Source organism: Pelmatolapia mariae, linkage group LG5 (assembly GCF_036321145.2).
Source record: "Pelmatolapia mariae isolate MD_Pm_ZW linkage group LG5, Pm_UMD_F_2, whole genome shotgun sequence".
Classification (NCBI taxonomy): domain Eukaryota; kingdom Metazoa; phylum Chordata; class Actinopteri; order Cichliformes; family Cichlidae; genus Pelmatolapia; species Pelmatolapia mariae.
The window spans coordinates 15,216,961-15,236,237 of record NC_086231.1 but is presented as its reverse complement, the minus strand read 5'-3'; the positions used below and the strand labels follow the sequence as shown (position 1 = coordinate 15,236,237).

The 19,277-nt window shown below is 36.3% G+C and overlaps 1 protein-coding gene and 1 pseudogene across 2 annotated transcripts in view; one reads left to right on the top strand and one right to left on the bottom strand.

Moving 5' to 3' along the window:
- The window catches only part of LOC134627934 (sodium- and chloride-dependent GABA transporter 2-like), a 21,075-nt pseudogene extending 19,571 nt beyond the window's left edge, over window positions 1–1,504 (bottom strand).
- The window catches only part of LOC134627585 (sodium- and chloride-dependent GABA transporter 2-like), a 22,288-nt gene extending 3,011 nt beyond the window's left edge, over window positions 1–19,277 (top strand). For both annotated transcript variants that reach the window (XM_063473813.1, XM_063473812.1), the window contains exons 2-15: window positions 2,291–2,481; window positions 4,214–4,348; window positions 5,302–5,442; window positions 7,156–7,243; window positions 7,341–7,473; window positions 8,771–8,905; window positions 9,231–9,334; window positions 10,641–10,765; window positions 11,122–11,234; window positions 11,487–11,624; window positions 11,720–11,822; window positions 11,908–12,008; window positions 12,811–12,981; window positions 13,065–19,277. In XM_063473813.1, coding sequence (XP_063329883.1) covers window positions 2,295–2,481; window positions 4,214–4,348; window positions 5,302–5,442; window positions 7,156–7,243; window positions 7,341–7,473; window positions 8,771–8,905; window positions 9,231–9,334; window positions 10,641–10,765; window positions 11,122–11,234; window positions 11,487–11,624; window positions 11,720–11,822; window positions 11,908–12,008; window positions 12,811–12,981; window positions 13,065–13,175 — 1,785 coding nt within the window. In that variant the 5' untranslated portion in view covers window positions 2,291–2,294 and the 3' untranslated portion in view covers window positions 13,176–19,277. The remainder of the gene's footprint in view (window positions 1–2,290; window positions 2,482–4,213; window positions 4,349–5,301; window positions 5,443–7,155; window positions 7,244–7,340; window positions 7,474–8,770; window positions 8,906–9,230; window positions 9,335–10,640; window positions 10,766–11,121; window positions 11,235–11,486; window positions 11,625–11,719; window positions 11,823–11,907; window positions 12,009–12,810; window positions 12,982–13,064) is intronic.

Here is a 19,277-nt window from a genome sequence, read left to right as displayed (position 1 = left end):
CACACACACACATATATATGTATATATATATATATATATATATATATATATATATATACATACATATATATATATATACGTATATGTGTGTATAGTGGATAGTACCTGACTACACTGTAGCCTTTCTATAAACTATAAACTTTCTATTATCTTTGATTTTTTTTTTTTTACAGTAAATAAAGTTCTTTCAAAAACATGCATTTTACTATTCTCAAAGACATAAAGATATGTTTATTTGCACTTTATAGTTGATAAAAGCATTTGTACACATGATGTGGATAAACTGGCCTGGAATCTTCTTAAGCAATAGTGTCAGCCCCCTGAGTAACTTCCACCCAGGTTGTTTTTAAAGTCCAGGTCTATAAAAAAATAATCACAGCACACACGATGACTTCACTTTGGTAACGTTGCTGAACTATGACTCAGCTGAGCTAACAGTCAGAAGGCGGTGCCAACAAAGACCACATAAAGTTAGAACATTAGTTTTCAGCAGTTTGCAGTGACGTCACTAACTGAACAGAGAATTAAGGGAACAAAACTAACTGATAAATTAGTCCCACTGAATGTTTAATCCCATCACTAAGTAAAACTATTATCATAAGACAGGCTAACACTTGTTAGGGAGTTAAAGTTGGCGTGAGTTGTATTATCTTCCTTTTATCTCGGTCTCTTCTCACGCAAAGGAGACAGAAATGTTGCAGAGAAGGCAAAAGAAGACAGAAAGAGGTTATGCAAACCATTAATTTACACCGTGTTATCATTTTATAGTCAATGCTATATAATCTTTTATTTATGTTAATTGAACCAGACCTATGATTGGCTGCGATCTGCCACAACCTATTGGAGTGAGAGAAAAGAGATATAAGGAGCATTAATGCAGTAGCAGCATATGGATTTATATGAAGTAAAAGAAAAGAGTTGGATAGTTCTCAGTCTGTCATGGGAAGTCTGGGCTGGGTTATCTATGGCATAAATAAGACATCGTTCAGGGTCATTCAGTCTGGTCCAAACTAGAAATTTATCGAAAAGGAAAAGTACTGTGCTTTTACTTATCAGAAATTTTGCAACATTATAATATGATAGCTGAGCAGTTTCCCCCCATTGATATATGCCTTAGTTCAGAGCCCAACACCAAAATATGGATCCGTTTAGGATCACATGGCTTCTCTGAGTAAAAAGAAACCAAAATGTTCAGAAAATGTTTCAAGTTGAACTCATCGACTAATCTGGACAACAAAGAACAAACTAAAGGTGTGAAACCAGCCACACAGTCCTCACAATGCTAAAATCTGCACAGCATCGGAAAGGCACACGTGTTCTGTTTCAGCCTTACAGCCTTCTAGTTAAAAAGCCCGTTACTACAATTCTGTAAATTCAGATTACGTCAGAGCTAGGTGTCATTCATATACAATTGTCTAGCTACTGCATGCACACCCATACCCAACAACCAACACTTACACTGCAAGAAGTTCAACTTGATTTCAGGTCATCTAGAATTTTCCATATTGTGACATATCTAAGAGAACTGACTGCAAAATATTCAACATTTTTTATCAGAATATACATGACTGTGAGCACAATGTGGAATAAATGATTTTATTTACATTTCATAATAATTATGGACATATCCATTTATCACACATTTGTTTACTCAAAAATAACAATGTTGGCATTAGCCAGGAAGATTAGGTTTTAGTATCCATAGTGATTAGACAAGCTTTCCTGTACACAAGCTGTAAAGACTATAAAGCTTTTCTTTTGCTATTCTAGTGTTTACCTGCCACATAAAAGCAACACATACTATAATTGCCATACTCCAGCATCTAGTGTTAGTTTTTTTCTCTTGGTTGGCTCATTAAATGATCCATAAAATACTTTAGAAAAGCTGTTTTTTAGCATCTCAGCATTTGAACCTTCTTACTACTGTTGTAGCACACATATTTTCCAGTCTGCCTGCTTCACTCCCACATCAAATCCTAGCCAGCCACACAAAAGCAACATTGATGAAAAGATTTATTCTCATACCAAGCTGCACCGACCCTTTTCTGACCTAATGCAGCAAGACTGCTGGCATTGTGCTGATAATGAACGCTAATGTCCTGTAATTAACTCACATCACTATTCCTGAAGTGATTGGTGATGTTGTTATTGTGTGGCTTACTTGGCACTGATGTGTGCAGATAACCAGATGGTCTCTGGAATATCAAATTTTGCGTCTTCCAAATCATCTGTTTTGGTCAAAAATGTGATCAAATGTACCTAAATGGGCTTTCTTCCCTTCTTGTTAAAGAATAATGGATAAGCCCCATGATCCAGATGTCAACTTCAAGCTGGATAAGGGCACAGCTGAACCTGAACCCAGCACCCATACGAGAGGACAGTGGTCTAGCAAAATTGAGTTCCTCTTGGCTGTTGCTGGACAGATCATAGGGCTGGGAAATGTGTGGCGGTTTCCTTACCTATGCTACAAAAATGGAGGAGGTGAGTATCAAAATAGTGAACAAATGTAGACACTATATTGTGCTGTGGCTGTCTACCTATTTAGCTCCTCTTTTTCAGTTTTACCATCTCCAAATAATGAACTTGGGATCACTGGTTTGCAGAAAGCTGTTTTGAAGTCTTGAGCTTCCTTAAAGACCCCATAAGTTATAAGCTGTCTCTAACAATGGGTGGTAGACTTTATCAGCAAGATGCATTGTACTGACCTGTATATATTTGTACTTAATGGTTAAAAGGGTTAAATTAAACACATTCTCAGAATCTCTTTCAGTACAACTTTCAGTTGAATTCAGCTTTTTTCAATTCAGTTTTATTTATGTAGCAACAAATCACAAAACATTCACCTCAGGGAACTTTATATTGCAAGGTGAAGACCTTACAATGTTAGAGAGAAAACTCCAACTATCAGATGGTCCCCTGTGAGTAAGCATTAGGTGGCAGTGGGAAGGAACTCCATTTTAACAGGGAGAAACCGGCAGAACCAGACTCAGGGAGGGGCATCCATTGGCCTCAGGCGGTTTGGGGTGATGGTAAAGAGAAAAGAAAAACAGGGCTTAAGGAGGCAGAACAAAACACAAACTATAGAAGAGAGAAGATAAACTTGCTCACTGTTCACTGTATCATGGTAGGTCGCCCAGCATCCTGATCCTATAGCAGCATAACTAAGTGATAGTTCAGCAGCCATCCCCATAATTATACATATTTTTTAATGTTAATGTTAATTAGCTAATTACATGAACTTAGCTACAGAGCCCAGAATCACTGTTTATATTAGGCTGTTAATGTTTCCTTTGGGCCTTTTAAAACTCTAATTTGGAGGAACTGCATTTCTGTGTCAGCTTCCCTTTTGTTTATTTTTGTATAACTAAGCCAAATTGTATATTTTAGTTCAAAATATATCAATTTAAAAGAACTCAAAGGAACATAATCGACACAGTTACTTTAATTTGTTTTTCATTTTTAATTCTATCTTAGCTGCATTTGTTTAAAAATCCTGTCAGTTTGACATTTGTGTAGAGTGGCAGGGAAAGATCGTTTTAAAGGAATTTACATCATAGTTAGGAAAAGATAATCAAGTGAATCCATCCAGTTTCTTAACTTTTTTATCCAATTCAGGGTTGTAGGGAGTCTGGAGTCTATCCCAGCTGTCACTGAGAGAGAGGCAGAATGCATCCTGCACATGCTGCCAGATTATCACAGGGCTAACACAAAGAGACAACCATTCATGCTCACATTCACACTAGTCACCAATTAACCTAACAAGCATGTCTTTGGACTGTTGGTGGAAGCCAGATTACCCAGAAGGCAATGTTTTCCCTCTGGCACGCAGGCACAAAAAGAACATGCAAACTCCATACAGCGAGACCAAGCCTGGAGTATTTTTACTATTTCCCAAAAAATTACATTTGGAAGAAAAATATTTCAGAAAGTAGCTAAACACAAATTAAGAACCACATACCCAAAAAAAATAAATAAAATGTCAACACATCTACAAGCTGAAAAAAATAACAAAACACAAAATAAGTTTTAAAAGAAAGGTCTTTTTAAAATGAACTAAAACAATGTCTATCTTATTTAGAGATTAGATGCAAAGTAAGCCAGTGTTGATCTCCCCCGGGATTGACCTGTGTCAATGTGATAACCCTGGATTAATAAAACAGTTGAATCGATCAATACAAACAACTTATGTGGTGCACCTTTGGATTTTGTCCAGGGGTGTTCTTTATCCCGTACATACTCTTCCTCTTCGCCTGCGGCATACCCTTGTTTCTGCTGGAGACGTCTCTTGGCCAGTACACGAAGCAGGGAGGGATTACCTGCTGGAAGAAAATTTGCCCCCTTTTTGAAGGTAAAAATCTCTCTCTTTAAAAAATAAAATAAAATAAAATAAATTGAATGTGTGACAATTTCCACCAAACGTCTGAGCACATGACTGAAACAGCTACTAGTCTGAAAGCAAATTATGTTTTATCACTTTATTATATTGACTACATGATTTTTACATGTTTGGAAGTTTTCATTTATCAGACTACCAATAAAGAAGAAAACACAAGTTAAGATCATACTGTATGCTAACAAGCTATGACAAGGCCTTTAATTAATTAATGAAGTTGAATCTAATTATAAATAGAAAACCTGTGGAAAATATTAGTATGTTTTTTAAATGCACATTTTAATCACAAAGTGCACATTTTACTCACATTTTCCTGCTGTTGTAGCATTTAATGAATTTTCTATGAAATTATGAATTTTTATTATAATTCCTCATTTTCTTACAAAACTATTTTTAGAACATTATATTGTAAACGATCAGATGCTGTATTCCAGGAAACCTGAGTTTTGAGTCTGACACTTATGCAACAGTTGTGTAACAAACTTAATATTTAAAGTTTAACAAAGCTCCTTTTCTGATTATTGGCAAGACAAAACCTTTTTTTAAGAAACTCGCAGATCTGCATTGGGGGTTTCATCTTTCACATTACTTACACTGGTTGAACATTACCTCTTCTTTGACTGCCAGCCAGGGGACTTGTATACTATTAGCTCCTTTCTTACTTGTTGTCTGTGTTTCCTCTCTACAATTGTTCACTGCATTACATTTACTTTGGCACAAAACCTCCTTTATGTAATTTAAATATATGCCATCATTTAAATATGTATTTATTTTTCAAAGTGCGTTGGGTTGTTAACAAGTATTTATATTAACATACTGGACACAGTGCATTTCTTTAATTATTCTATATGTATGTGATTTTGCCTCCTTTTAAGTGTTTAATTTGTTCCTTTTTTGTTGTTTTTCAGGCCTTGGTTATTGCAGTGAAGTGGTTGTTTTATACTCCAGTATTTATTACATTATCATATTAGCCTGGGCATTCCTATATCTCTTCTCCTCTTTCAATTCTGAGCTTCCCTGGGCAAGCTGCAAAAACAGCTGGAACACTGGTAAGTCCCACTATGTGATTAGAAATGCAAAAACAAAGAAGTAGCTAAACATCATGAGAGCAATTATGACTCACTGCATTTTAACAAGCTTTGGGGAACTCATCATGATACTAGCTGGTTTCCATTTTTTACATGTTAGGTTGCTTTTAATGTCATAAAATTGGCTGTTTGAAGGTTTTATTCGATTCTGGCACAATGTTGGCACTGAGGAGGTTTTTTTGTGTCTATAGAGCAAAGGCTGGAAACATTTTATCTTATGAAGGACTAACACTCAGTATTCTTCACTCATGCTGATATTTATTAATAATAGCAGTTGAAAAATTTAAGTGTATTTTAGCACTGACAATTTTTCATTACTTTATACAGTATATGGATAAAAAAAATTGCAGGCCGTACTTCAGTTTTCAGTCCCATTGCCATAGGTGTATAAAATCAAGCACCTAATTATGCAGTCTGTCTTTACAAATAATTTTTGAAAGAATGGCACATTCTAAAGAGCTCACTGAGTGTCATAAGATAACACCAGTGTACCAAGTGCCGCTTCTTCTCATGTAGGTATTCCACAGACAAGTGGAATTATTGCAAAGTGGAAATGTTTAGGAAACAGAGCAGCTCATCCACGTAAAGTTACAGAGCAGGGCCATCGAGTATGGAGGCTTGTTGGGTGTAAAAGTCACCAACACTCTGCTGACTCAGTAACTGCAGAGATCCAAACCTCCTCAAGAAAAAAACGTTTCATTCGGAAGTATCTTTTTAGCATGTACTTGGCCGCTACATGCACTATATGGACAAAAGTATTGGGCTACACCTAGCCATGCCGCAACAACATTTGTGAAAGAATGGGTGGTTCTAAAGAGCTCACTGAATGTGGCATCCTGTGAATGGTACTGTCATGGGATGCCACATATAAATATTCTTAATAAATAAATAAAAATAAGTGTACGCTTACTTAAAATCTAGAGTTATGAGAACCACAGAAAAGCCTTACTTGGTGTGCACCAACAAACTGATAACAATTTTATGGCAACACCAACAAAGTCTTTACTCACCACAGCACACACACTGTACACAATGGAATTGAGCAAATTGGAAACTTTCCAGTTGGCCATAGTCAAGTCAACTACTGATTATTGCCATTAATTTAGTGGGAATGCTTGCAGCACCACTTGGTGCCTGAGTAAAACTCTCAACCTTCTCTTTCAACCCAGTAAAATGAAAGAGGCACCACCTTGTGGCTTTATTCAGCACTTCACGCAACTGAATTTCCCTCTCAAGGGGGCAGAATACTAAAGCCAGCGAATAAAAATCACACACGCACACAAATAAACAACTGTCATCAATCTAATGCAGTCACACAAACTTAGATCACTGTCTTTTTATTATTTATTGTTTCTTTATGTAATTGGTGGAGACACTGAAATAATCCCTCCACCCCCTCCTTCAGCAAACATAAAGTAGAAAACCTTCTGTAGTCACACATGTTTTATTTAATATAGCAAACTACAAATGAAGAACCAATTTGTTATGTGAATAGAAAAGCTTATATAGTAAAAATCAGTAGAACACTAGCATAGCTTATATGTAAGAATAAAAAAGAAAACAAATACCAAAATGTAACTGAAGATTTTTGTTAACACAGACCAAGGCTTTGACAAGATGTGTTATATGATCTTTCTTTGTATGTGTTTTAAATCACTTGTTGACATTTCTCAGAAACCTGTGTGGAATTTGACGGAAAGGCTGATTATTTCAACATGACTGTATATGAAAATGCAACTTCACCAGTGAGAGAGTTTTGGGAGTGAGTAACTTTTTCAAAATCCAAAAACTTTTAAGGCATATTTGGACAAGTGAATTGGCATTTGTGAGTTATGACCATCACTAACTGTCAACTGCAGGCGGAGAGTTTTGAATATAACTGGAAACATCAATGAGTTGGGCAATATTCGATGGGAGTTGGCTTTGTGCCTTTTGTTGTCCTGGATCATCTGTTACTTTTGCGTGTGGAAAGGTGTCAAGTCTACTGGGAAGGTAGGACATGGGCTTAATACTGTTTTCCTTGTGGTACACAGTGTAACAAATAACAGAATCTGCTAGTGCCTAATAACACAGTAATATGGTACACACCAAACATGCCTCTATCTTTATAGTTTAATTACCCATTAGAGACACAATGTGACTGTACACAGTTTAAGGCAAACCATAAATACGAGCCAACATTATTACAGTCCTTTATGATTCAAAGATATCAAGCTAAGCCCAAACTTTTATTCCCACTGCTCTTAAATTAAAGGTGCAACCAGCAGCAGGCCAGGTTAAAATAGATGGAGATGAAATATCTTCCTAAAATATCATGAAGAACATGCTACAAACATGTTTCTTAGTAATCATCTTTGCTTCCCTGCCTTTATCCTTTGTCTCCTTTCCTTCCCATTCTTTGATTGTCACTGTTTATATATTTATTGAGGGTGGACATGAGCTACACATGCATACCAGGGCAGGGCAGATAAGAGATTGTATTTTACGCAACAATGACGGTGTTTATTTTTAATAAATACAAAAGCAGAATACAAAGTTGTGGACCTGTGATAAAAACCTCCTCTTTCAACTTGTTGCACTCTGTGTACCACTAAACCAGGAAGATTTACACAGCTATATGCTGGATGTTATGCTAAAAATAGTTATATAAGGTATGTAATCATTGATACATACTTACTAATTAAATTTGATTACCCCATTTAAAAATAAATGGGAGTGTTGCACTTAGACCTGATTTGATAGTAGTATCTGTGCCAGATAGCAGTGAATTTCATGATATGAAGTTGAACTGCAATCAGTTTTCTGATCTTCTTTTGATCCTCTTCATCTGCAGATGTACTCTGTATTTGTTGATTAACTGTTAGCATGCCAACTAAATAAATGGTGAACATGATGTTACTTGCTGAGGGCTGCAAATCCTGCAAGATTTAGTATTTTGAAAAAGGTAATGGGCAGACAGCATTTAGCTGCAAACAGTGCTGTGCCAGCATAAAAAAGGCAAAAGAAGCTGTCAGAAAGATTTTCTTTAATCTAAAGCTGCAATTTGCTTTCTTAAGAATTTAAATTGTGCATTAGACTTAAGGAGTAGTAAACTGCAGTTTTCCCTGGGTGGCAAGAATAAAGGAAAAATCAGCAGCATGTGTTTAGTTTGAGATACACTGTGTGAAACTAAACCTTCAATGTGAGTTTAAGCAGTGTTCGGTGTATGTTCTGAAGCACAGAGGGAGTGTGATTACATAATATCGGCAGTGAATGTTCATAACATGGCCACATCATCCCTCCTCTGCAGGTAGTTTATTTCACTGCCACATTTCCATATGTGATGCTGGTGGTGTTGCTTGTTCGTGGGCTCACGTTGCCTGGGGCCATAGATGGGATCAAGTTTTACCTGTACCCAGATCCATCCCGTCTCGCTGACCCCCAGGTACAAACATCATTCATGACTTCCCATTGTAAATAAAATGTGGTTTTACTCTTTAACTCCTGCTTAACCATGTTGCATCATCAAAATTCTTACAAACAGTGATGGGTTACTTATGTGTGTGTTAAACTGTGTTACAACTTTCAGTGCATTTGCAAATGATTGCTTTGCTGATGTCACATAGGGTAAAACATTAGCAAATGTTCTGTACAGATGCACTACGTGCAGTCCAACACACACACGCAGACACACATAATAAAAATAAATAAATTTCTCATGTAATTTAATGTAGGGGTGGAAAAATGACCTTTTTTTTTTTCTTTTGCAGGTGTGGATGGATGCTGGCACACAAATATTTTATTCCTATGCTATTTGCATTGGGTGTCTAATTGCTCTTGGCAGCTATAATAAGTACAACAATGACTGCTACAAGTAAGTAAAATGTGTTTTGTTTTTTAATGTAAGAATATCACAAAATATCACAGTTTTAATGAAAGAAGAAGAATGTAACATAAAACATGTAAAATCATTATGACAAAACTGGAAAAAAGCAGGTTTCTTTAATGCTTTTTACTAAGAAAATAACTTTCTTCTTATATTTACCATTATCCAAAAATATCTCCCTTGAGTCATGTGTCATGCCATGGGCGACTGATATGGAAAAAAACAAAAAAAACAAAAAAAAAAAACAGGTTGTGTGTCACAGTTAGGCAAGAAACATGCAAACCGTGGTTCAGGGGATTGGGAAGCTCATCTTGTAATCGGAAGGTTGCCAGTTTGATCCCCTGCTCTGTCTGTCTTGGTCGTTGTGTCCTTGGGCAAGACACTTCACCTACCGCCTACTGGTGTTGGCCAGAGGGGCCTGTCAAGGCTTGCGGGATGAGCTGTGTGGAATTTAATGAGGACCCAAGATGCAGGCAGCTGAGATGCAGGGGAGTTTTTATTGAGAAGGTGGAGATACAAACAGAAACGGCAGAGGAGCGGAGGAAACTAAACAAAGCCTAAATTGGAAAAAACTAACAAAACAAACCTGAAGCGCTAACTGGAGACCTGGAGGAAACATAGAAACACGCAGGGAGAAACACAGGTTGACGCAGGGAATTAACGCAGACGAACCGGCAACATGCAGGAGAACACACAGGGCTTAAATACACACAGCAGTAATCAAGGGATGGGAGACAGGAGGGGAGCACACCTGGGAGAAATCACAGCTGACGAGACAGGGGAAACGTAAACTGAACACACTCACATGAGACAAGGACCTTCAGAATAAAACAGGAAACTAACAGACACAGAGGACCAGACAAGACACTGAACTTAACAGACTCACGAGCAGACACAGTGACACCATGGGCAGACAGAGGGAACACAGGCAGGCATGAAACAAAATCCTAACACATAGCAAACCTAAACAAAAGACATAACAGAATAAACAAGAACATAGAATAATATAAAGAAACACAAAACACTGAGTCGTCAGACTCAGGACCATGACAGGGCCGATGGCGCGATATGGCAGCCTCGCTTCTGTCAGTCTGCCCCAGGGCAGCTGTGGCTACAACTGTAGCTTGCCTCCACCAGTGTGTGAATGTGAGAGTGAATGAATAGTGGAATTGTAAAGCACTTTGAGGGTCTCGAAAATCGCTATATAAATGCAATCCATTATTATTATTATTATAAACCCTTACTGACTTTAATACAAAATAATTTGATGTAATTTGTTCTCTTTTTATTTTAGGGATTGTGTGTATTTGTGCCTTCTGAACAGTGGGACCAGCTTTGTTGCTGGCTTTGCCATATTCTCTGCACTTGGATTCATGGCATATGAGCAGAACACAGATATATCCAAAGTGGCAGAGTCAGGTGAGTTTATAAAAGAAAGTGTGAAAAGACACAAGGAGCTTTACAATGAACAATTTAGACCTGACAGCATTTATGGATATAATATTATTTACATGTTCGTATGGGAGAATGTTACAAGCTTGTCTTTGTATGTGTAGTGGATGGTGTTTCTCATCTGTTTTTAGAAGAGGATAAATGCCAGCTACACTTTACACCTTACAATCAATATATGCGTGTATACACTCACCGACCTCTGTTAGGTATAACTGGTTAGTAGCAGGTTGGGCTTCCGTTTCCACTGTATTCTCTTATTCTCTCTCATGGGAAATTAATTTCCCACGTGTGGGACTAATAAAGGTTATCTTATCTTATCTTAGGTCCTGGCTTGGCATTCATTGCCTATCCTCGAGCCGTCGCCATGATGCCTTTTCCTCAGATCTGGGCAGTATTTTTTTTCGTTATGATCATCTTGCTGGGGCTGGACAGTGAGGTAGGCTCTGTTTTGGGTTTTTTTTGGGGGGGGGGGGGGGGGTGAAGGGGGAGGGACAGCAGAAAAAAACTGAAATGGAATTATTTTTTAAAAAAGAATTTTAAACTTACTTACGTTCCACTAAATATGATCGTTATCTGGCTCAGGCCTGGTGCAGGTTCTCTGTTCAGATGCAAATTAAAACAGTTTAATCTTGAGCAAAAATTATGCATTTTTAATGGTAAGTATATAACTTAGAGGTTTGTGTTTCAGTTTGTGGGTCTGGAAGCTCTCACAACAGCCATTTCCGACATGAATCCAGCCTTCTTCCATGTCGGCCACCGACGTAAACTCTTGCTGCTTGCTGTCAGTGTTGTCAGTTTCTTCATCGGCCTTGTGATGGTTACAGAGGTGAGAACAAATTTAAAAGTCACATGTTTGTCACAATAACTGCATTTATTTTATATGCTAAAGCTCGAAAGCTAATGAAACTGCTCCACACACAGGGTGGACTATACATCTTCCAGGTGTTTGACTACTATGCCTGCAGTGGAATGACTTTACTTCTCATTGCCATACTGCAGTCTGTAGGTGTTGGATGGGTATATGGTAAGTTCATGAATTACAGAAATATCAAAGTGTCTTCATAATGAAACAAATTTTTCCTCAACTCTGTGTTTCCATCTTTTCACAGGTGCAGACCGATTTTATGACAACTTAGAGGACATGATTGGATACAAGCCTTTACCCCTAATAAAGTACTGTTTGAAATATGTCACTCCAGTAATTTGCACGGTGAGTTGCAGCAAAAGTTAGTAATGCTCTGCAGCCCTTCCCACCCATTCTTGCACAGCACATGTCAGTAATGTCAGACAGACATTATTGATCGAGACAAACTCTCTTATCTAGTAGGTGATCATCAGTTTTGCTGACTTAAATGGTAGCTGTTAGTGCAATATCTTATTAACTCTGACTGACTTCATTACTTAAGTTAGTATTAGTTCTGTGAGCTGGTGAAAAACTCTCCATCTGAAAGTAAAAAATGTCAGTATGTGTTCCAGCATTTATATTCCATCAAAGTAAAATCACATTATTTGGTTATTTTTAGTAATGAACCTAGACAAAAATCCTTCATGGGGAAGTATCATTTTAGCATTTACTAGCCAACAATTTTGGGTGTACAGCTAGCCATGCAGTCTCCCATTATTTGTGAATGAATGAGAAGAGCTTACTGAATTTGAGCATGGTAATGTCATAGGGTCCCACCTTTGCAACACGTCATAAAATTCATGACATTTCTTCCTTCCTAGATATTCCATGACTAAGTGTTACTTTTGGAAAATTGTTAGGTTAAGTACCACAGCAACTGATGGCGTCAGACCACATGAAGTTACAGAGCAAGGTTGCTGACTGCTGAGGTGCATAGTGTGTAAAAGTCTCCAACACTCTGCTGACTCAATAACCATAGAGCTCTGAGCCACCACTGGCGTTAACATAAGCAGAAAAACTGTGGACTAGGAGCCTTATGAGATGGGTTTCCATTCCCCACATAGTATGTAATTTATTCCATATTTAACTCTTCCATTGTAATTTTCAGGGAACATTTATTTTCTCCTTGGTCAAATACACTCCACTGAAGTTCAACAACACACTAGAGTATCCATGGTGGGGTTATGCTCTAGGCTGGTGGTTTACACTCTCCTCTACACTCATGGTTCCCTTCTGGATGCTGTACAATATGAGCATCACTCCTGGTACACTGCGACAGGTGAGCTATTTGTGTATGAATATAAATTTCCAAAAAAACGTTTCCGTTCATCTTTTATTAAAACCAATATTCTTCTTTGTTAGAGGTTCTCCATCTTATGTACTCCAGCCGAAGACCTCCCTCTGACCAAATCAGAGAAAAAGGCTCTTGAACTGCTTGACTTGCCATCATCCTTCGATAACACAGTGTTCTAGAATAAACATGAAAAGTGAAGCAAACTCAGATGCATTTAACAATTAACACAGTTATAAGGAAAATCTAACATTAAATCCAGTGGCTCAACCCTCTGTAGCGCTGCATCATTCCAGTCTGTTCGGAATTTAACCCCTTAAAACACTGATATTTATTTTGTGTCCCCATCTAACTGGCTAGATAAACCAGTGAGATTGATTCAACCAAAAACTACAACCTGAATGAATTCACACAAACAAGAGGTGATTGTAAAAAACTGCGTAAAGACAGTCTGAGCACAAATGTGTAGTTTCCCTGAGTTCGGGATGGCATCTTCATCATCTGATTTACAGTCCAAAACCAGAAGAGGAAACCACAGAAACGTCAGAAATAAGAATATGGAACCAGAGAGGATGTGGAGTTTTGCTTAAAGAAAACGGTTTAGGCCATGATTTCATTTTCTATATTATTGCTTCTGACGATTGTCTTGTTCATGTTTGTTCTGATAACCCATCTCCACAGCAAGGACTAGTTCTGAAATTTCCCTCGTGGCCATTTGCACTGAGCATATTATTTGACATATTAAATTGCTTTAAATTTTAAATTACATTTTAAAGTTCATTGGTAAGAAGCATATTTTTTTCAGGCTTACCCTCATCTGAGTATATTGAACTATCTGCTTTTTCTGTGTCTGATTACAAAGCTCTTTTTTAAACCCCAGCTATTCGTACATCTTTATGATACTAGCACTGTTGTTAATCATAATTTATATCAGAGCTATTAGTGGAATACTTAACATGATATTCATGTGATGAATCGCTGGGAAATTTGTCATGTGGTGAAAAATTTTATGTACCTTTAGCATACGGTACACTGTTTCTGATGCCATAGTTAGAGAAGGGAGAGAAGTTGATGCCTGATTAGTTCTGTCACATTAAAATGTTGCATTTACAATCATGAAAAAAAAATAATGGTGTATTTATTATGAAAATCCTTCTTCTTTTAAATAAAAGGCAGCACAGGGTATTTACACCTACACAAACGTGCCTCATGTTTAAATCAAAGTCTTTTTGGGACTATTGCCTGTTATGGTTTCAAGCAACACCATTTTGCAAACACTCATCCTTTTGTAATGAGCACTTATTAAGAAGAGACAGTGAAATGAAAGGTTTTTGTATACCAAGTGTTTTTGTCTCTTACATTGTATTATTACATTTTGTGGTCAAGGCCTCAGGCTGTAGAACTCTTTGGAGTAAAATAATACTGACAGTTACTTGGCAAACCCTTACAGATCTAACACCTTAGTTACTTTAAGGCCAGTATGAATTATACAGATGGTATAAATTGTAACTAAAAAACAATGACAGAAGGGAGTTTGTCAGGCAATAAGCATCCAATCAATTGAAACCCTGAACACTGTGTTTATCTGAGCCATCTGGCTGTCCCAATACAGAAGTGTTTGTGACCTCTACAAAGTACTGATACTGTAAATATTGTATATGGGTTTTTCATGTAGGCAGTAAATGCAGCATTACGATAACTGCGTTGTGTATTATAAACCTGTTAGAACCAAGGAAAACTCGATATGGTAATAATAATATTGATATAAAAGGCGTTTTTCTGCTGTATTCTCAACTTTCTTTCTTTTCAGAAACCTTCCTTATCAAGTGTCCAAGTTAATATTTTTAATATTTTGTATCATATGTCATTGACAGTTGTGGCAACATTTTTATGTATAACATGTGGAGTGTGATCTAAAAGTTCTGGGAACTGGCCTTTAAAAATCAAAGCAGTGGCGACCCTGAATGGTGATCCTAAGGATTGGTCAGAGGCCAGCTTGAAATCTTTTATGTTGTTGTTTTTTTCTTTGTTGTTGTTTTTATTGTTTTTTCTTTCTTTAAAAAGAAGGTTCTCTGAACTTTTGAATCACACCTCTGCACTGTACAAATTTTGTAATAACACATTTTTTCATGTGAGAAATCATATTCACATTTACACTGTAATTTTTTTTATAATCCACTGTTGCCACTAGATACAACAGGAACAAAAAGGTTTGCTTTTTTTTTTTTTTTTTTTTGAAGTGTTGGTATGATGAACTGAATCATAGCTTTGGTTTGTAAATGTTAATTGAATGATTTTATTAAACAATGTGCCATTCTTTAAATCTGATCTATAATGAGATAATCATATGTTAATATGATAAATATTATTTATGTATTTCCTCATGTCTTCCTATTACTATTTGGTTAAACTGACATGAGAATCATTCCTTAGGATTTACTGCAGCAATGATCAATGAGGTGACTGTGGTAAAATTATCATCTACAGACAGACTTAATAAAATGTATAAAATCTTAATAGATTCACAACTGTTTTGCTTTTTGATTGACACTACACAGATCCAGAGGAGAGTCTGAAAAAGTAAAAATGGCAGTTTTTCTGTGTCCTTGAATGACATGAGAACATTTTAATTTTCTGCTAATGCTTTTAAGAAAACAAGGTTACCTTTAATTCTTCACCTGAATTGTTCAGTCTTGCAGATATGTAATGATAGATTTATTTTATACATCTCTTTTCTTTTCTCTTTAAACATTCCTTTTTTCATTTTGAACATGTAAAGGACATCCACTTTTTCATCCACGCTGTCTAAAATCTGACGTCATACTTGACCTTGGAACCAGGAACAGTGTCATTACATCATCCATTTAATAGCTTTCTAATATCACTGTATCACATGAACCCTCCTTCATTGTTTTTTAACCCAAGATGCATGAATTAACCTAAGAAAAACCTTTAAAAACAAAAACTGTTTACTAAATAGACCTTTTTTATAAGAGGAGAAAAATGCAATGAGTTATCAAATCTAACACCCAGTTTAATCAAGTTCATTTTTTATGTCCTGCAGATTGACCTTTTTTTCAGCTGATGCCATGGAGACAGTAAAACACTACTGCAAACATCTTTGTGTTCATCTTATCCTTTTAATGTTCATGCATGCACCAGTAAAGCTGTGGTCATGGTAATTCTGAATTTCTTTCCTTTAAGTGGTGCCTAATTTTAAATGCAATGTTTCACACAGCTCGATAAATGTCACTACAGTCTGTGTACTAACTAAAGGTAGAGTTTATGTAGTTTCCAGAGAGGCAAAACAAAGCTTAAATTGTGATAAGTTCACTCAAAGGCGATAGAAAAAGATGTAAGTCGAGATGTCGAGAAATTATTTTAAAAGGCAAGGATGAAGCATTCGTAAAACTGGAAATTTAAAGATTGCGTGTAATGTACTTTATGTTTTTTACCTGAACAGTTGATGTGTTTCTAAAGTAGGTTGTTTCCCAATGACATAATGTCTGAGAGCAAGGTAAATTGTGGTACTTTTATGTTTTTCAAAGGTTATGTGGGACAGTGAACATGGGGTACTTTGTAGTATTGTGGTACAGTTCCAGGTGATGGATGCTGGAGTAAGGCCAGACTGTGATTTCCATGGTCACTACCAGGTTAAGACTTGGATAACAGCAGAGATATAAGAGAGAGACACAGCACTGAATAATTATTAATTATAAATTATGGGATAATTTTGAATCAGTAAGGATAGTGTTAGAAATGTATCACTATATTTGTATTAGAATTGGCTAGATATTTTGTATACACAGTTTTTATGATACAGTACTACTGGAATGAAATTTCCTTTAGACAACTGCCCCAGAAAGTACCTGTATACAGTAGATTATAGCACAGCTGCTGAGCTACAGGACTTGCTTCTACAGTAGAAGAGCTTTAGGTGGAGTCATCAGTTTGAATTTACCACTCTTTAGTAACGCTAAAGCCAAATTTACCCTTTATACTGCTCTTATCAGTACCACCTAGGGGTTGGTCAGGAGTTCTAATGGCTCACATATTATCTGCCTATATACTGTAGTCTGCAGTTGGCTGAAAGAGTGGTAACCTTCAGAACTAACACAGGTTAGCTGGCCACAGCCACAAAGAAAAACAAATCTACGGGAGCTTCTATCACAAAGGATTACTGTCCCACTTTAGTGCCTGGACACCATTATTGAATATATTCAATATAAAACAGCTTTTTCCTTTTTTTTTATCTGTACAGAGCTCAGACTGTGTGAAAACTGGACCCGAATTACCCGAACAGGTAGATGATGAAACGTGTTAAAAGCCAGGTGTGTAATTAAAGTTGCTAAGACTTTTTTTCAAGCCATATAATAAACTGGTGACCCTCATTCAGAGGGCCCACCTGTGACACACAATGATATAAGCTTAAGAAAATGGTTGGCTAGATGGATCTTTTTCAAAGACTTATTCTAAATTTCAAATATAAAAATACATACATTATGTTGAATCTATGGCATGAAGAATTAAGGCTGTTCTGGAGGCAAAAGTGGGTGTAACCCCATACTTGGAGGTGTACCTAATGGGCTGGCCGGTAAGTGTAAGTGCAAGTGTAGAAAACTTAGCATCTGATTAATAGTGTCTCAACAAAAAATGTTTCCCTATTTATCAATGTGCTCTTTAAAAATATAATTGGATCATAAAATAGTGGCCTAGAAGATGATCTGTCTATTTGAATACAACAGTTTAATTAATTTATTTATTTATTTGTTTGGTTTTAGAGTGTATATATATATATATATATATATATGTATATATATATATATATGAAGAACACATGAACAAAGGTACCATATGTATTTTGCGGGGGGTTTGTGTGAAAATATATCATATGTCTACATGGCAACGATCATCCAAATATATATGAACATATTTTATGTCATATCTCTAATCTCACATTAGCCATGCCACTGTTTTTCCACTTGTAGGCCAAAAATTCTCCAGCACTTCCAAGTTCTACAGAGCTTTCAGATGTAGCTGAAAGTGTGGTGAAATAGTACGTACATTACGATGTACAATTTATAAAAGCTAGAAAAAAGTACTACTAATCAACACTGCACAAACTGTTTAAATGTTTAGAGCCAGCAGTAGTTGAAAACATTTAGCAACAATCTGCTTACAAACCACACAACAATAATATAGACTAGCACACACACGCACACACACACAAGTAATTGTTTTACACAACATATTTAAGACAGCTAAGGTTTTCATTCTGAACCAGCCAATGTTTATAAAACATTTCAATATTATTGTCCAGACTCTGTCCAGATATTTTATGAAAAGAAAACAGTGTTGGTTTTACAGTTTCCAAAGTGGACAGTTGTCTGATACACATTCACACTCTCGAGATAAAGAAAAACCTGTTTCCAGACTGCACCGACATAGTTGATCACATTATAAAACATACGTTTTTATGAGGTGAAAAAGACTGCAAAATTAATGCTTTATGTATTTACCTTCTAAATTATGATTTTATGTACTCTAAAAGTTATGCCTTTAGCCTGATAAGACTAAACAGGTCAGGAAATATGATGAATGCACCAGAAGAAGAAAGACTGACTCCTTATACACTAAATTCAACTCAAGCTCAGTAGGAGAAATATTCAATTTTATATAGAGTATGATTATTTTGCCTTTAATGTTTTTACAGCTGCCATCAGTTTAACAGACTTAAATTGTGAAGTTCTCCCTGTCATCTTTTTTTTTACTTGATCAATTACAATACCAAACTGGCTTTTTACAAAATAAAGTGTCGTTATTGACTCATGTCTTTAACCGTTAGGATATAAAAGAGTACCTCACAACAGGAATAAATTATTTTAGTGCATGACCACTTTCAGATGCATCTTAGAAAAATAAATAATTCTTGCTCAAAACACAAAAGCTAAATTTGAATTTTATATGTAAAAATAGGCACTCCATGCCAAAGTCTTGCAGGTGTTGATAAAGACCAGAACTAATTTGGCTTCACAGGAAGCAGAAGTTACACGCAATAACCAAATACAGTAAATTTTACATTTCAGAAAAGCAACTAGGATTTTCTTCAGCTTATTTTATTTATGACAGTATTAAGTTTTGGCCAAAGCAAAAATACTGAATTTATTGTTTTTGTTTGTTTGTTTGTTTTTTACTCACCATACTAACAGGACTTGTTACACCAAAAGTACATATTGCACATATAAAATTAGCAAAGTTCAAGTCTGAATCAAAAACACCTTGTG